Genomic DNA, 18,169 nt, shown 5'->3' with positions numbered 1-18,169 from the left:
CCAATGCCAATGTCATTTCTGTCCTGCTCCGAGGCTGCAAGTGTGGTTGCCAGAGTTGGAAGATTTCAGTGAGTACCACCTTACTGCAATGGACTGACAGAAACTGCTGAGGTTGAGGTATAAGTAGTGCCTGGGCAGATATGGCTTCTTGCTGAAAGCTTTTCTTCCTCATTAAGCAACTTATCCTCCTCAATGCCATCTCTGTTCACTGTCCCTTTCCTGCTCCAGACCAAGCAGAAATTAAGTGACAGCACCAGTCACTTCAAGCACGTTGGCTGAGCAGAATCCTCAAGGACAGAACCAAGGACCTGACCACATGCAGCACTACTTCCTGTAGAATTAAACAGGATTCTGCAGAAACTATACAAAGCAGCAGACACTTTCAGCAAAATTGCAACAGCTAACAGGAATCAATAGCAACCAATTCAGGTGGATTTCTAATCCTTTAACTTGTCCTGTTAAATGCAGTAATTAGTTGGGGTGTTAAGGTTAAAAACATAATTCATGGCATCAAATCAACTGAATGACACAGAATCCACATACTTTATATACTTTTGGCACATGCCCCCTGTGCCTACTTTAACTGCTTACCCAAAATAGTGCTCAGTACAAGAAGCTTCCATCAGATAGTACTTTGAACCCAAATGGCATTCATGGTGCTGAAAGTACAGGTGCTAACAATCAAATGGGTTTGCAGAGCAGCAAAGAAGGGACCTCAGAGCATGAGCAACTGCTCAAAAGGAGGTGAAGGGCGGCACTTGGCAGGAAATCATGTCATCAGAGGATCTTCACAGAACAAGGTTTCATTCAAATTCACTTCATCAAAGGAAACTTTCACCAAACTACATTGCCTGCTGAAGTGATAACTGATGCCTTGAACCAGTGGATCGACAGTACTGCCTACATCAGGCCAGCCTTCCTGCCCTTGACTTTTTAAGCTCCTTCTCCATCAATGACGTGTGTTATTTTAACCACAAGACCAACACAAATTAAAATGAATTGGTTTCAGTTTATTAAAAAGACACAAAATTAATATTGTACATATATGTTAATGACATATGGATAAGAGATGTGTTGAAATAATAAGTATCAGACAGTGGATCACTTAACACTTCATTCACATACTGTTTGCACTTGTTTTTCTTATGCTGCCATAGTCAGTATTTTCCACTTAAATTTGCAAAACAATTCTGCAAACATATTAATTTAAATACCATTCCTGTTTTTCTGGGGATCATTACAGTGTATAACTGTGAGACATAATATAATGAAACAGTGCACATTTATTTTGCATCAGACTTCAACAATTAGTTCTGTAAAACGTGTGATACTTGTGATGATGGGATAAAGACTTAATTTCTGATAATGCTGGTTCCCATGCCAAGATACTGCATTATGAACTGGGTTAAATTAATATTCAATTTTTGTACAAAAAGATCTAATTTACAGTTAGCTTTAATATACAAATTATCAGTCTCCCACTGTGTGCTGTCATTTGCACATTGTATAAAATGTTTTCAATGTGAAGCTCATTGACAATTATAGCATTTTCATGCAATGAAGTAAACTAGCTTTTCATGGAAATTGCTTCTTCCTCCATGCTATTTTGCAAGTCTGAGGAATTTGTCTAATTAATTTATAAAAGCTTCTTTTGATGCCATCTCTTAAAAACTAAAATTCAGATCTTGGTAAGCCTCTAACAGGTTACCCAAGTCCTGATTCTTCTCTCACTCTGCCAGAACCCTAGCAGTTGTTGCCCATCCATCTTACAGTGTGAACAGTATTGCGTTTGGAAACTTTCATCTATCTATCTCAGGTGGAAGTCACATCACAGACAGTTCCTGGCTAATTAAATGGCAGAAACTCCCAGCAGTGTCACCAGGACTATAGGAAGCCCACCACATCAAGGAGCCTTGACTGATGGTGCCTTGAATGTAACTATCAGGTTATGTTGGCAAGACCTTGGCTAGGCGGGGGCAGTATTAAGGCAGAGGTGCTATGAGTCACCACATACAAGACGCTGAGTGAGATGTGAGGAGTGACTTGGGGGGTGGATGGGTAGGCCTTTGTCTGGCACAGGTTGGCTGCTGAGGCTCCTCCCCACCACCTACCCCATGCCTGCCCTGCGCAACACCGACGCTCACAACTAAAGTGGCCATGTTTCCTGACTGGTATTAGCCTCTCCCCTCTGGGTTTAGGAACCGTACGTGGTCATTAATTGTACTCTTAAGGGTGTCAAAGGTGCAAATGTGGGTGGACCACGGGAGGGTCCCCCATCTGATTCCAGGAGGGGAAATGGCTGGCTTTTGGATGAGGAGTACAATACCTGCTAAATGTTACGTGTTTCTCTGCCTGCAAACAAGCCAGTGGAAGAAAGTATTATCCAGCCCCAGGGGAACTACTGATTTAGAAATTCCACAAGAGAACCTCAGAAAAAAATATGGTCCTTGGACAAATTATAATAAACCTTGTGCTTTTTGAGGAAATATTTACAGTTTGACAAATATTTTCTTAACTTCTGGAACGTTTTAAGTTTGGACTCCTACAATTAGTAACCGAAGTGGAGACATTTTCCACACACTGAATTGGGTGAATGAACATTAAGAATCACCAAGTATATTTTTCCTTCAGTATGATACTCTGTAAAAAGATAAACAATGATCTCAATTCATTTTCCAAAGCTAGAAGCCTGTATAACAGTCAAGTAAGCATCCTCAGGTTTGGCCCTGCTGGGAGCTATTTAGCCCAGCATTTACCTTTGAGTTGGATGGACTGCCTGAAGCAGTGATCTATTGAAGAAATTGTATTCACAAGAAATGCTGATCAGGAAAATACAGGCCATTGGCCCAGATCTTCCATCCACTTGAATTAATAAACCAAAAATCTAGGCTACAGGTTTCTAATTTCCTGTCCAGTGCAAATCACAAACACTGTATCTTGCTGGCAGCACCTAAACTAGGGAATCAGCCATAACTCATCTGCACACACTAGGTGAGTGAACCTGTTGAGGAATTAACATGCTCATTTCTACAGCTTTGAGAATCATGTCCAATCCATTGCTGGAATTGTCTGGCATGTTCTAACATCCCAGATAACTGCAACAAAAGGAGCACAATTATTAAAGGAGGCTTGCCATCACTCCAATGAAACATCCCTTCCTCAATCCCTACTAAAATGTAAAACGTTCCTACAAATACTGCCAGTCTGGCCATGGCTCAGATCGCTAGATTATTTCCCTTTCCTCCTCTTCTGTTCACAACGCTCGCTGGTATCACACACAGCAGCCAAGAATGACTCTAAAAGATCACTTGTGGACATAAAACCCTCAGTTAATCCCCTTTGTTCTTGTAAATGTTAATACTGCTGAGCAGCATCAAAGCAAATATATTGGAGCTATTAGGGTGACAGGGTAGTAATTGGAAAAGGCCTAAACAAGTGCTGAGAAGTAACTGATGATGTAACATGAATCCTTGTCATGAGGAAGGTGTTTTATTGTTGCCTTACACATGTGAGCTTTCACCTTCTGTTATGGTACCATTAACATGGTTTCGACCATTTTGTGCTTTTACTGCAGGCTGCATTTCATCTGTTTTTTGTACATTGTATTTCCTCCTGTAGTAGATTTGTGATAATAAAGTGATAAGAAACATTTCCATTATGAGAAGCTGCTGATTCATGTCTGGAAAAGATTGAATTGAAATTAGCTAATTGAATGACTAAATAGGCAAAAGATTAATCACAATAGAGATAACCTAAATCATTTCTGCAAAAGTACAAAAAAAAGAGCAGTTTTGTGAGGCTGTGCTATTAGCATTCAGTAAAACTAGCAGCAAACACTGGTTGGACAATAGGCTACAGTATTCTAGCCTATTTCTGATTTGACATTAATGCTATTGAGACCTTGCATCTGTAACAAAAAATTTGTTTCCAAGAAACTGTTTTACATATTGGCTTTCAAGCATTATTCTGTCTGTTTGTAAAGTATGTGCATTCATTCTAAACATCCTTAATTTCTACCACTTAGGAATATATAAAGAACAAGGTCAATAAAATTAACTTAACACTTGAAAATAGTGAGAAATTTTTATGCTGTCTCCTCAAGTAGAACTTTACAGTGCATTGTAGTTTTAAATGAAAATTGCATTTACAAATAACATACATGCTCCTCTGGCTGCAGGTGAAAATGGAGGTGCACAGGCTATGCCACCTGCTGATGCTGTTGCATTGATAATTAAAGCTTGCAGCTGATTAAGAATGAACGAAATCTGTAGGAAAAAAAGAACAGAAAATTAAAATTCACCTAATATAACAAACCACATTAAGCAAACAATAACAGAAATTGCTGGAAAATCTCAGCAGGTCCAGCAGCATCTACGGAGAGAAATCAGACCTAATTTTCAAGTCCACTGACCCTTATACAGAACCTTCAGACCTCTTTTCAGTTCTGGTCAGTATGGTGGCTTAGTATTTAGCATGGCTTCCTCTAAGTGGCAGGGACCCAGGTTCAATTTCACCCTCAAGTAACTGATAGAATGGAGCCTGCACATTTCCCAGTGTCTGCATGGGCTTTGTCCAGGTGCCCTGGTTTCCTCCCACAGTCCAAACATGTGCAGATCAGGTGGATTGGCTCTAGGAAATGCAGGAATAGGGTAAGGGTATGGATCTGGGTAGGATGCTTGTCAGAGGGTTGGTGGAGTCGATGGACCAAATGGCCTGTTTCTGCACCATAGGGATGCTAGGATTCTAGATGCTGCTACACCTGCTGAGATTTTCCAGCAATTTCTGTTTTTCTTTCAGATTTCCAGCATCTGCAGTTCTTTTGGTTTTTTGCCTATGTTAAGCAAATCTGTACGACAGAAATTGGCATTTGTTAAAGCCTAGAGCCAACCAATTTTGTTCTTGCTTGTCATGGCTTTTAAGGTCTAGTTTAAATATTCTCCAGGAAACATTCTTGTCAATTCTCTCATCAATACAGACAGATAGACTTGCATTGAATAGAGTGCCTGCACCCAAAAGAAAAACCATACAATCAGATTGTCTTGTGATCAAATTGAGAATCATGTACTTTATGTTTGCCCTCACACATGTTTCTCTACTCTTTCAAATGGGAGACAAACGTTTGTTAAGTCAAATAGTTAGGAATTGTTAAGCTGTTTTACCTCACATCCTACATGTGAACAAAAAAAAATGACAACTGGGAGAATCCCATTTCATTCAATCCTAATTCTTTCCTTACATAATAAACCTGAATTGTCATACTACGTTTCTTTATTGATTACTTTGAAAAATGCAGGAACTGACATCTTGCGTTTCGTTATCCAGGTTTGGGTTGTGGCGTTACGCCACACATTTGCTTGGTTTTAAAACTTGCCTGTCAATGTGATCCTTTAGAAGTTGATTTGCTCATTTCGTTTTCTGTGGTCACTGCCAGAGAGAGGGTGGGTGTGCCAACTCTTACTGGATGGAGTTCTGGGAAGTTTGATAGCGCAAAATTTGAATCACAAGAACATATGTTTCTGAAGATCTTTGGCTGTACGTATGCAGGCTGTCTTTGAAAATCCAGGAGGTTTTGTTTATCTTGGATGACCAATTCCCTTGGTAGAACTTGTATCAGTGATAATGGGAACTGCAGATGCTGGAGAATCCAAGATAACAAAGTGTGAAGCTGGATGAACACAGCAGGCCAAGCAGCATCTCAGGAGCACAAAAGCTGACGTTTCGGGCCTAGACCTTTCATCAGAGAGGGGGATGGGGTGAGGGAACTGGAATAAATAGGGAGAGAGGGGGAGGCGGACCGAAGATGGAGAGAAAAGAAGATAGGTGGAGAGGAGAGTATAGGTGGGGAGGTAGGGAGGGGACAGGTCAAGGAGGTGGGATGAGGTTAGTAGGTAGGAAATGGAGGTGCGGCTTGGGGTGGGAGGAAGGGATGGGTGAGAGGAAGAACAGGTTAGGGAGGCAGAGACAGGCTGGGCTGGTTTTGGGATGCAGTGGGGGGAGGGGAAGAGCTGGGCTGGTTGTGTGGTGCAGCGGGGGGAGGGGACGAACTGGGCTGGTTTTGGGATGCAGTGGGGCAAGGGGAGATTTTGAAGCTGGTGAAGTCCACATTGATTCCATTGGGCTGCAGGGTTGCCAAGCAGAATATGAGTTGCTGTTCCTGCAACCTTCGGGTGGCATCATTGTGGCACTGCAGGAGGCCCATGATGGACGTGCCATCTAAAGAATGGGAGGGGGAGTTGAAATGGTTCACGACTGGGAGGTGCAGTTGTTTATTACGAACCGAGCGGAGGTGTTCTGCAAAGTGGTCCCCAAGCCTCCGCTTGGTTTGCCCAATGTAGAGGAAGCCACACCGGGTACAATGGATACAGTATACCACATTGGCAGATGTGCAGGTGAACCTCTGCCTAATATGGAAAGTCATCTTGGGGCCTGGGATAGGGGTGAGGGAGGAGGTGTGGGGGTAAGTGTAGCATTTCCTGCAGTTGCAGGGGAAGGTGCCAGGTGTGGTGGGGTTGGAGGGCAGTGTGGAGCAAACAAGGGAGTCACAGAGAGAGTGGTCTCTCCGGAAAGCAGACAACGGTGAGGATGGAAAAACGTCTTGGGTGGTGGGGTCGGATTGTAGATGGTGGAAGTGTCGGAGGATGATGCGTTGTATCCGGAGGTTGGTGGGGTAGTGTGTGAGAACGAGGGGGATCCTCTTTGGGCGGTTGTGGCGGGGGCGGGGTGTGAGGGATGTGTTGCGGGAAATGCAGGAGACATGGTCAAGGGTGTTATCGACCACTGTGGAGGGAAAAGTTGCGGTCCTCGAAGAACTTGGACATCTGGGACGTGCGGGAGTGGAATGCCTCATCGTGGCGGCAGAGGCGGAGGAATTGGGAATAGGGGATGGAATTTTCGCAGGAGGGTGGGTGGGAGGAGGTGTATTCTAGGTAGCTGTGGGAGTCGGTGGCCTTGAAATGGACATCAGTTACAAGCTGGTTGCCTGAGACGGAGATTGAGAGGTCCAGGAAGGTGAGGGATGTGTTGGAGATGGCCAAGGTGAACTGAAGGTTGGGGTGGAAGGTGTTAAAGTGGATGAACTGTTCAAGCTCCTCTGGGGAGCAAGAGGCGGCGCCGATACAGTCAATGTAATGGAAGAAGAGGTGGGGTTTGGGGCCTGTGTAGGTACGGTGGTAGGACTTAGTTGTTTTCAAGTCAAGCAACAAAATGGCTTCATGTACTTCTACCAGATGAAATCTCACAATACAGTCAATTAAAAGAAATTTAAGATTATTTTTGAATAGCTTCGATAAATCAATGGAATAAATAAAGAATTCATGAATCACTTTAATGAGCACGTGAATAAATTCAAATATTTGTTTTAAGTGTTCTATTTTGTATACTGGTGGATTTCTGAGACATTTGCTGCCCTTCTCTTTTTAGGTAGTTGAAGTCACAGGTTTTAAAAGGTGTTGTCAAAGGAGCCACTGTGTGTTACTGCAGTACATCTTGAAGATGGTGCACCAGTGTGAAGGGAGCTTATGTTGAAGGCAGTAGATGGGATGACAATCAAGCAGTTTGCCAGAGTTAGAAAAAATTGCAGAGGCTGGAATTAGAGATAAGTGTGGAGCTGGAGGAACACAGCAAGCCAGGCAGCTGAAGAAGGGACGCAACCAGGAACATCAACTTTCTGCTCCTCTGCTGCTGCCTGGCCTGTGTTCCTCAGCTCCACACTTATCTATAGGTTTACTGAGTGTTGTTAGACCTGAACCAATTCAGGCAAGTGGAGAGTTTTCCATCACATTCCTGATTAATAACTTATTGATGTGAACAGGCATTGCGGGTGACAGGAAATGGCTTACTTGCTGTAGAATTCCTAGCATCGGGCATGGTCTTGTAGCCACAGCGTGTATAGGATAATGATAGTTGCTTATATAGCAAGGGTAATGGCACTCATTGTGAAGGGATGATAGTTAGATGGCAGTGGCTCATCCGCTCGGTCTGTTTCATTTTCTTGATTTTTTTTCCCTCTTTAGTGGTTTCTCAGTAGCCTGACATGGTGGTCTCTGAGAACCCTGTGGTAAATAGAAAGCGGGACATAACACCAGCGCTTCACCGGAGGCTCACTGATGAAGTTACCTAGAATGGTGACGAAACGTCTGAAAACGAACCTTCTAGTTCAGTGAGCAAACTCACATCCAAAATCTCAACTTGAGCTACAAATCTTCTCAAAACTCACTAACCCTGTGGCTACCTGACATCCCAGTGGCCCAGTGTGACAGTCGCTCAGCCTGGTGTGGCTGTCTCCCAGGCCAGCATGGCTGTCTCCTAGCCTGGTGCAGCTGTCTCCCAGCCTGGAATAGTGATCTCTTGGTGGCCTAGTTTGGCAGGTTCCTGGGCCCAGTGTGATGGTCTCTCAGTGGCCTGGTATGGCCTTCAGGCCTCGAGATAATTCCAGGGCAGTCTCCTGGCCTCGAGGTGAAGCCTTTTGCAGTCTGGACTCAAGGTGCAGTGCAAACAAAAGACTCAGTGCCAGTGTGGACTTGATTGGAAGGACTTATTCTGAACATTTTTTTTTCCTCTAAATTATTATGATCTGTAATACTGGTCTTTTTATTTCTTTATTTTTCCCTAAGAACTTGTACAGAAGAATCTATACCTAGGTACCTTTGTTGCGAAGATGGCACCATAAGTGGTAACTTGTAAACTTTTCACTAAACTCATTTGAGTATGTGACAATAAAGCTAATTCTAATTCTAGATTCTCTTCTTGGAGATGGCCATTGCATGACAGAAATGTTACTTACTGCAGTGACTGGAACAAGGGCCAGGCACATCGTATTCACTATAAGATTCCTGATTTGGGTTGTTAACCTGGACCAATCAGCGAGCCCTGGCTGACAGAAGCAGGAGATTCAGAAGATCTCCTCATTCTAGGGACTGGCTTTAAGTTGGCTAGTCAGAACCCATGTTCTGTGCAGATGTAAATAAAGGGTAACGGGATACAGGCCTCAGAGTCATTTCATGCCCTTTATCCAATATTATCCAGGTCTTGCTGCATATATGAACGAACTGCTTCAGTATCTGAGGAGTTGTGAATGATCCTGAACATCGTGCACCCTTCAGTGAACATCCCTACAACAGACATGATAGAGAGAAGATCATTGATGCAGCTGGAGATCGTGGACATGCAAGTCCTTGCATTGCAGTGGTAATGTCCCTAGCCATAGGCCAGAATGTTTGTGTCCAAGTCCCAGGGTGTGATGGCTACAGAGGTGGGTCAGAACGTTTCCAAAAAATAGGCTGATGGAATGATTGCAAACTTATTGATTTATGCACATATATTAAAAAGTTAATATTCTACAATGAATATTGTGTAATTCGAGGAAAAAAAATTATGTCGAGGGAGGTTCAAACTAATCTAGTACTTAACATTTCTTCCTGTTCAAATAAGAAACAAACATTAAGTAGCAGCAAGACGCAGAATTCAATCTACCTTAAAAAGGAGGAACTTGGGCATTATCTTCTGATTTTTAAGTTCACGTTTGACTTTGTAAAATACAATTGAAAGTGGCCACAGTGCAGACACTGTGGAGACACCAAGGGAAATATTAATCCATAATGCAGGTCCACTAGGAGAAAACTGCAAAATAAGAAATTGCATACTGTCACATTCAGTGAAAATACATCTAACCATTTCTCAGCTCTGTCCCATAAATTATTTGTTTTACTTTTATTGCATTTAATTACACAGACTAGTCAGCAACATAGTCATACTCACAGAATCATAGCTTACAGTCAACATACCAGACACCACCATAACAAATCCCTAGATATGTACTGTCCCACTGGCAGGACAGAGCAAGCAGAGGTGATGACACAGTGGTATACATTCAGGACTTGGTTGCCCTGGAACCTCTCGACTTTGACTCTGCACCCTATGAAGTCTCATGGCTTCAGGTTAAAACAAGCACAAGGAAACATTCTGCTCATTATCTTGAGCTGTCCTTCCTCGGCTAGTGAGTCAGTACTCCTCTATTGTGAGCAACATTTGGCAAAAAAGTGCCGAGGGTGGCAATGGCACAAATTGTACTCTGGGTGGGGAATTTCAATGTCCACCATCAAGAGTGGCTCAGCAGCAACACTACTGATCAAGCTGGTTAGGTCCTAAAGGACATAGCTGCTGGATTGAGTCTGTAGCACATGGGGAGGGAACCAACTGGAAGGAAACATGAACATACTTCACCTCATCCTTATCAACCTGCCAACTGTAGATATATCTGTCCATCTTAATATCGGTCAGGGTGACCAATGCATGGTCTCGTGGAGTCCCACCTTCATATTGAGAAAACCCTCCACCGGTGTTGTGTGGCAATATCTCCATAAAAATAGGTCAAATTTTGAACAGATATAGCCACTCAAGACCTCAGAGCCATCAAAAGCAGAACTGTACTCGAACACGGTCTGCAGCCTTGTGACCCAGCATATCCCCACCCAACCATTATCATCGAGCCATGGGATCAACCTTGGTTCAATACAGAGTGCAGGAGGGCATGCCAGGAACAGCACCAGGCATACCTGAAGAGGAGGCATCAAACTGATGAAGCTACCAAACAGGACTATTTGCAAGCCAACTGCATAAACAGTAAATCACAGGGACAGCAAAGCAGTCCACAATCAATGGACCAGATCCAAGCTCAATAGTTCTGCCACGTGCAGTTATAATGATGCTGAACAATTAAACAGATGAGGTGGCTCCACAAATATCCCCACCTTCAATGATGGAAGAGCGCAGCACATCAGTGCAAAACATAAGGCTGAAGCATTCAATGAAATCTACAGCCAGAAGTGCAGATTATTTATATCAGCTTCGTCCGGTGTTCCCCAGCATTAGAGATATCTGTCTACAACAATTTAATTCACTCAAGGTGATATCAAGAAACAGTTGAAGGCACTGGATACTACAGCTATGGGCCTAAAAATATTCCAGCAAAAGAACTGAGGACTTGTGCTCCAAAACCTGCTGTTCCCTTAGCCTAGATCTTCCAGTACAGCTACAACAGAAGCATCTACTAGACAATGTGGAAAATTACACACACATGTCCTGTACACAAAAAGCAGGACAAATCCAACAGTCAATTAGCGCCCCATCAGTCAATTCTTGATTGTTAGTAAAGGGATGAAAGGTGTCATCAACAGTGCTGTCAGGCAGCATCTGCTCAATATTTACTTGCGATCCCCAGTTTAGGTTCTGCCAAGGCCACTCAGCTTTTGACTTCATTACAGCCTTGGTTCAAACAGAAAAAAAACCCAACGCATTCCAAAGGTGAGGTGAGAGTGGCAGCCCTTGACATCGAGGCTGCATTCAATGAGTGTAGCATCATTGAAACATAGCAAAGCTGGCATCAGGGGAACACTCTACTGGTCGGAGTCATACCTGGCACTTAGAAAGATGGTCGTGGTTGCTGAAGGTCATTCATCTCAGCTCCAGGACATCTCTCCAGGAGTTCCTCAGGGTGGTATCCTAGGCCCAACCATCTTTAGCTACTTCATCAATGACCTTTTCTCCATCATAAAAGGTCAGAAGTGGGGATGTTCGCTGATAATTGCACAATGTTCAGCACCATTTACGACTCCTCAAACACGGAAGCAGTCCATGCTCACATACAACAAGATCTGGACAATATCCAAGAATGGGCTGACAAGTGGCAACATTCGTGCCACTCAAAATGCCAGGCAATGACTACCAATCTAACCAACGTTCCTTGACATTCAATGATGATTTCATCATTTATTGAGGGAATCAACATCATCCCCGGGGGGGTTACCCTTGACCAGAAACTAAGCTGGACTTGCCACATAAAAGACAGTGACTATGAATGCAGATCAGAGATTAGGGATATTGCAGTGAGTAACTCAACTCCAACTCCACAAAGCCTGTCTACTATCTGGATGTTCAGGTCAGGAGTGTGACAGAATACTCCTCACTTACCTGGATAAATGCAGTTTCAACAACCCTCAGAAAGCTTGACACCATCCAAGACAAAGCAGCTCACTTGATTGGCACCCCATCCACTCCCTTGACCACGGTCACTCAGTTGCAGCAACATGGACTATCTACAAGAGGCACTGCAGAAATTCACCAAAGATCCTTAGGCAGCACCTTCCAAACCAACAACCACTTCCATCTAGAATGAAAGGGAAGCAGATATATGGAACACTACCACAAACAAGTTTCTCTCCAAGCCACTCATCATCCTGACTTGTTCCTTCACTATCAGAATCAAAATCTTGGAATTCTCTCCCTCAGGACATTGTGGGTCAACCTACAGCCAGTGACTGCAACAGTTCAAAGGCCACAGCTCAACACCATCTTCATTAACTTGACTGAACTTTTCAAGAAGGCGATCGATGGAAGTACAGCAGCGGATATTAGATAGATTTTAGTTGATCAAAAGCCTAAGGTTCCTCATGGTAAGCTCATCCAGAAGATCAAGTATGGGATCCACAGTGACTTGGCTGCGTGGATTCAGAATTCGCTTGCCCATAGAAAGCAGAGATAGTGGTGGAAGGTTGTTTTTCAGGCTGGAGTTCCATGAATCACGGTGTTCTGCAGAGATCCATACTGGGGCTTCTGCTGCTTGTAATACATATAAAATGAATTAGATGAAAATACAGATGGGTGGATTAGTAACTACAAAACAAGAGGCTAGAAAAACATGTTGTTTTCTCTTGAGTGATGGAGGTTGTGGGGAGATTTGATAGAAGTCTATAAAATTATGAGATGCTTAAAACAGGATTGACAGTCAGAATCTTCCCCCCGCACCCCCGTCGAAATGTTTAAAACTAGGGGGCATGCATTTAAGGTGACTGGGGGAAGTTCAAAGAACAAAGTGGCAAGTTGTTTTTTAAAAGCACAGAGCGGTAGGTATGTGGAACACACTGCTGGGGTTGTGGTGGTGGTGGAGGGAGATATGATAGGGGCATTTAGGAGTCTTTTCGATAAGCACATGAATATGCAATGAATGGAGGGCTATGGACCAAGAGCAGGCAGAAGGGATTAGTTTAATTTGGTGTCAGCATAACATCATGGGCTGAAGGGCCCATTCCTGTGCTGTACAGTTCTATGTTCTATGTTCTCAAGGGCAACTAGGGATGGGCAATAAATGTCAGCTAGCCAGCAACATTCACATTCTGCAAGTGAAGAAAAAAAATTAGATCTGCAACAGACAAGTTCAACCAGCCTGCCGTGGTTAGAGTAATGGCTGAGCTACGCCTGATATTTCTATTTTAGTGCCACATATGACCAATTACAAATTGCCAATTTGGTAACAGCTTTGAAGACATACAGCTAATATTTAGATAACAACATATGGTGGGGCATAATGAAATGGAGGTCAGTTTAGAGTTCCAAGTATCCCTTCAATGTCATTTCTTTTTCAGAATATTCATTATCATTCTCACTGAACATTAAACTGCAGAGACATTGATGAACAATGGTGCACATTTTTAAAAGAGGGAATTGCAACCTTATAGTTTCAATTGTCGGCTGTATAAAAAGGTACTTCTTATTTAACAGCTCATAAAAAGGCAAAATATGTCAATTTCCATCTGTAATTAAAATTTGTCAACATAGCACCAACATTTTTATCCATCCTTTTCAACTATTAACATGTAAATGAAAGGGGAAAAAGAACATACATCATCTGGGATGAAAGTCCCATTAACCCAAAGGACTAATGTGAAGATCATTAGGACTGGCTGTAAGAAAGCAAACTGAAATGTTCCCAATTTCAATATGAACATCAGGCGCCTGAAAGGATAGAAACAAACATCAATGCACATAAACAACAGCTTAAAATGGAAGCATCTATCATTAGCTTATGTCTCCCATTTACCTCTAACGCAGTAATCCAAACAACTTATCTCAAACCACTTTGTGCAGCATCTTATGCAATGTTTCCATGAAGAAAAATAAAGATTTGAATTTATACAGCATCTTTCATGACCTTAGGATGAATCAAAGTATTTACAGACAATTAGGCACTTACAAAAAGTATAGTCACAGTTGGGATGTAGGAAATGCTGCAAACAGTTTGTGCTCAAACTGCAACAAACGGAAGTGTAATAATAGCCAGAATTTTAATATATGGATGTTGACTGGGGAAGAAACAGTGGCAGGACCCATGCAGTACCCACTGGCCATGGAAGTAAGTCGCTTCCTATCTTTATTTCAACCAACTCGTTAGGGCATATTATGCCACCTCTTGGAGGCTGGTAGGACTTAAACCTGGACCATCCGGCCCAGGTGTAGGGATACTACCATTGTGCCACAAAACCCCAGTCTCTCTCTATGCTCTGTAGTTTCTTATTACAAATGCTTTAGGTATTTGATTACCTAATGCCCTTCATTCGTATCATAATGCAATTAATACACATCAGGATCAGTTATATTATTTGGCTAGATGTGTGGTACAGAATAAGGCCAGGAACATGGGTTCAGTCTCTGCACTGACTTTGGTGGTTCATGAGATCTATCTCCTGATTTTAGTCCATGCCTGTGGAGGTGTTACCTTTGAGCACACAACATAAATAACTGTCTCTTCCTCTCTAATGAAAATAACTGCTGATGGCCTTTTTGTGTGGACTATGGCTCCTTGTATTACATTAGCAATATTCTTGCCTTGAACGCCTCACTGAGTCAATCTAAAGTTGCCACCATGAACAGTGGAAGATTGGAATCAGTTCCTTTTCTGTTAGGAACCAAACACAAACATCACTTAACAAAAATTAGGAGTTCACTGTATAGAATACTGTGTCAGAACTGCCATTCTTTGCAGCTTTGCCACATTATGTTATTATGCAGCAGAGAATTCCTGAAATGAAATTTTGCAGGCTCCTTGGAGAATGATGGGAAGTCAGTTAAGACACTTTCCAACCTTATTAATAAATTGCCTGCTTGCTATCCTGTGGGCACAGGTGTTAGGGGCCTATCTAGTTGGGCACCACAAGAATTGCCCAACTTTCCCAGTGACAGAGGGCATTTCAGCTGAAAGTGGCTCTCTGTTCCCAGACAGGCAAACCAAACCTGACTCAAATTGATTTATAGGACACCTTCCTGATGCTTGGCTTGGGTTTGCTGCTCTTCCAGCAGAAGCCACTGCTTGCATTGCTGCCACCTATCTGATTGGCTGGGAACACACAAGGCTGGGAAACCGCTCCTTAAAAGAGGCAGAAGCCCTGACTATGCACAATTAACAAACTGCTGAATGCAAGTTACAGCTGGGGCTTCTATATCTTGCAGTGACGAGGTTGCTCTCAGCTGTCCAGCCAGTGAACCACTGCATTCCAATAAAGTTCCAGCCATTATTTCAGTATGAGAGGAGCCTGGCCGAATCAGGAGGTGAACTACCTCAATGTCTCTGGGCCAGAGAAAGAATAATGTAGGGAAGAACCGATTATGGCTTTTTACTTGATCATCAGTAATCTCATCTGAAAACTCCACTATACGAGATTCTCTGGTAATGATAGGATTGGGATTTATGGGATACCTTCCTCTGGTGAAAACTCACCATCTAAAATCCCCACATGAAAAATGATCACATTGGTAAGATGTCAAAGATTTTCATGGACAGTGAAGGTTACCTCAGAGTACAATAAAATCTGGATCAGATGGGCTAATGAGCTGTGGAATGGCAGATGGAGTTTAATTTAGATAAATATGAGGTGCTGTATTTTACAAAGGCAAATCAGAGCAGGACTTATACACTTAATGGTAAGGTGCTGGGAAGTGTTGCCAAACAAAGAGGCCTAGAGATACAGGTTCTTAGTTCATTTGAAGTGGAGTCACATGTAGACAGGGTGGTGAAGGCGGCATTGGTATGCTTGCCTTCATTGGTCAGTGCATTGAGTATAAGAGTTGGGAGTTTATGTTGCAGCTGTACAGGACATTGGTTAGGCAACTTTTAGAGTATTGCATTCAAGTCTGGTCACCCTGCTATAGGGAAGATGTTGTTAAACTTGAAGTGGCTCAGAAAAGATTTACAAGGATGTTACTGCAATTGGAGAGTTTGAGCTACAAGGACAGGATGAATAAGTTGGGTCTTTTTTCCCTAGAGCGTTCAAGTCTGAGGGTGACCTTGACGAAGCTTATGAAATCATGAGGGGCATGGGAGATAGTAAGAATAGCCAAGATCCTTGTCCCAGAGTCCAAAACTAGTGGGCATAAGTTTGAAGTGAGAGGGAAAAGATTTAAAAGGGGACCTAAGGGGCAACTTTTTCACACAGAGGGAATGTGTATGGAATGAACTGCTCAAGGCAGAGACAGTTACAATTGCATTTAAAGGGCATCTGGATGGATACTTGAACAGGAAGGGTTTAGAGGGATATGATCCAAATACTGGCAAATGGGAATAGATCAGTTAGGATAGCTGATCAGCATGTACAAGTTGGACTTAATGGTCTGTTTCCCTGCTGTATATCGCGATGACTCTGATTCTGACTCAGAGCTGCAGATTAGAATGAAAAAAAATGCTTTCAAAAAATGTATCTGAGAATAAAGATTAAAAAAGAGAAATTGAATAGGAGTTGGGGTCTGGAACACTTTTTCAATTTTTGAAATAATTTATGTTGACATTTCAATGTCATGTATATTACAACTGAGAAGAATAGTAAATATTCCATTTACAAATCCCTAATAATACAATAATATCTCAGTGTTAAACCTCTGTTTACAAAAAAAAAGTAATTTGGAACAGTCTTCCAGTGAAGTTAGGGCAACTGAAAAATTCATAACTAGGATTGATAGATTTTTGAGAGATAAGAATGATAAAAGAAATAAAATTGAGGGATTGTGGGATGGGGAAAGTTGTAAATAGACATGTGATACATATCAGCTCTGATCTAACTGAATGGATTGAGGGGATTAATTGGTTTACTTCTGTTTACATACTCCATTCCAGACATGGAAACTTATTTTGTTTCTCTTGCCTATAAGGGTCTGGATTGACATCATGTAACCTTACTTTGATGAGAACTCTCAGTTAACAATGAGAGCACAATCTTATCCTATCAATGACTCAATAACTCAGAGATACGGGCCAGCTGCAGGCAGATATGACCCGTTTAGTTTGGGAAACTTGGTAGGCATGGATGAGTTGGACTGAAGGGTTGGTTTCAATGCTGTATGATTCTATAACTTCATGGATTATCATCCAGATTCCTTATTAAACTGATCACATATTTTAACTCAACCCCTTATTAAACTCTAACTCCTACAACTCCAAATAAATAATACATGCCAATTATAGAAATCTCAGGTGACAGCTCCACTAACATTTCTGCAAATTAATCTCTCCCACCTTGAAGTTTTTGCAGTTGGTAAACATGGACAGCAACAACAGCAGGGTCCTGTACTGAACGTTATCGGTGTATTTTCAAAATGTATCAAGAAAGCCTCATCGCCATCAAATTCTTCTATCATCATCTCCTGAAACTTGTAGAATGCAATTGCAAAATACCTATAGAAATGATAAAAATTATTCAAGAAATTCATCCTATAAAATATAGTTTATGTATATGAACTTTTGGATTCTTGCTAGGTGTTGTTTTATCCTGAACACTTCAAGGTATTTCTCAGCTACCATCACCATGTATTGGCATTATTTCCTCGAGGGGTTTCCTGTTATGTTCCATGCTGAAAATGTTTTCCAGTTGAAACAAAAAAAAGTTTCCTCTGTGAAGTTTGGTCCACTAATAAATTGTTATATTGGATTGTGAGAGCTGTGTCTGGTTTCTCACCTACCATTGCTCTAAATGTTATTGGATGTAAAAATTAGTTACACTCAACCTAGAGTACAGGGATCACATGTCAAGAAAAATTAGAGCTACCTTGCCAAAAAAACCAAAATTGGATAAAGTACGCATAATGGTACATAGTTACAAAGTGACGTGATATAGATTTTAACCCTTAATTTCTGAATGTTACTAAAAATTGTCAATCCCATCAATTTTATTTTTGGGATATGCCAAGTAGAAATTAAATATTACCATCAGCTTAGAGGGAAATTTGGAAAGACATTCATCACTAGTTTACTCTTATCCAATTCTTAGCTGCAGCACATGTCTGGTAATTGGTTCTTTGCTTACCTGGTAGAGACCAAGAAGAGAGAACCAATTGATTGAAATAAGTGCTT

The 18,169-nt window shown here is 42.0% G+C and overlaps 1 protein-coding gene across 2 annotated transcripts in view; it reads right to left on the bottom strand.

The window, feature by feature from the left end:
- Nucleotides 1-989: 989 nt before the first annotated feature.
- The window catches only part of LOC125457108 (organic solute transporter subunit alpha-like), a 33,044-nt gene continuing 15,864 nt past the window's right edge, over nucleotides 990-18,169 (bottom strand). For both annotated transcript variants that reach the window (XM_059650333.1, XM_059650332.1), the window contains exons 4-8: nucleotides 17,336-17,494; nucleotides 13,677-13,788; nucleotides 9,472-9,618; nucleotides 4,160-4,265; nucleotides 990-3,679 (exon numbers count right to left, since the gene is read on the bottom strand). In XM_059650333.1, coding sequence (XP_059506316.1) covers nucleotides 3,501-3,679; nucleotides 4,160-4,265; nucleotides 9,472-9,618; nucleotides 13,677-13,788; nucleotides 17,336-17,494 — 703 coding nt within the window. In that variant the 3' untranslated portion in view covers nucleotides 990-3,500. The remainder of the gene's footprint in view (nucleotides 3,680-4,159; nucleotides 4,266-9,471; nucleotides 9,619-13,676; nucleotides 13,789-17,335; nucleotides 17,495-18,169) is intronic.

The sequence above is a fragment of the Stegostoma tigrinum genome, chromosome 12 (assembly GCF_030684315.1).
Source record: "Stegostoma tigrinum isolate sSteTig4 chromosome 12, sSteTig4.hap1, whole genome shotgun sequence".
Classification (NCBI taxonomy): Eukaryota; Metazoa; Chordata; class Chondrichthyes; order Orectolobiformes; family Stegostomatidae; genus Stegostoma; species Stegostoma tigrinum.
Note: the sequence above shows the minus strand (reverse complement) of the source record. Positions and strands in the feature narration are given on the sequence as shown.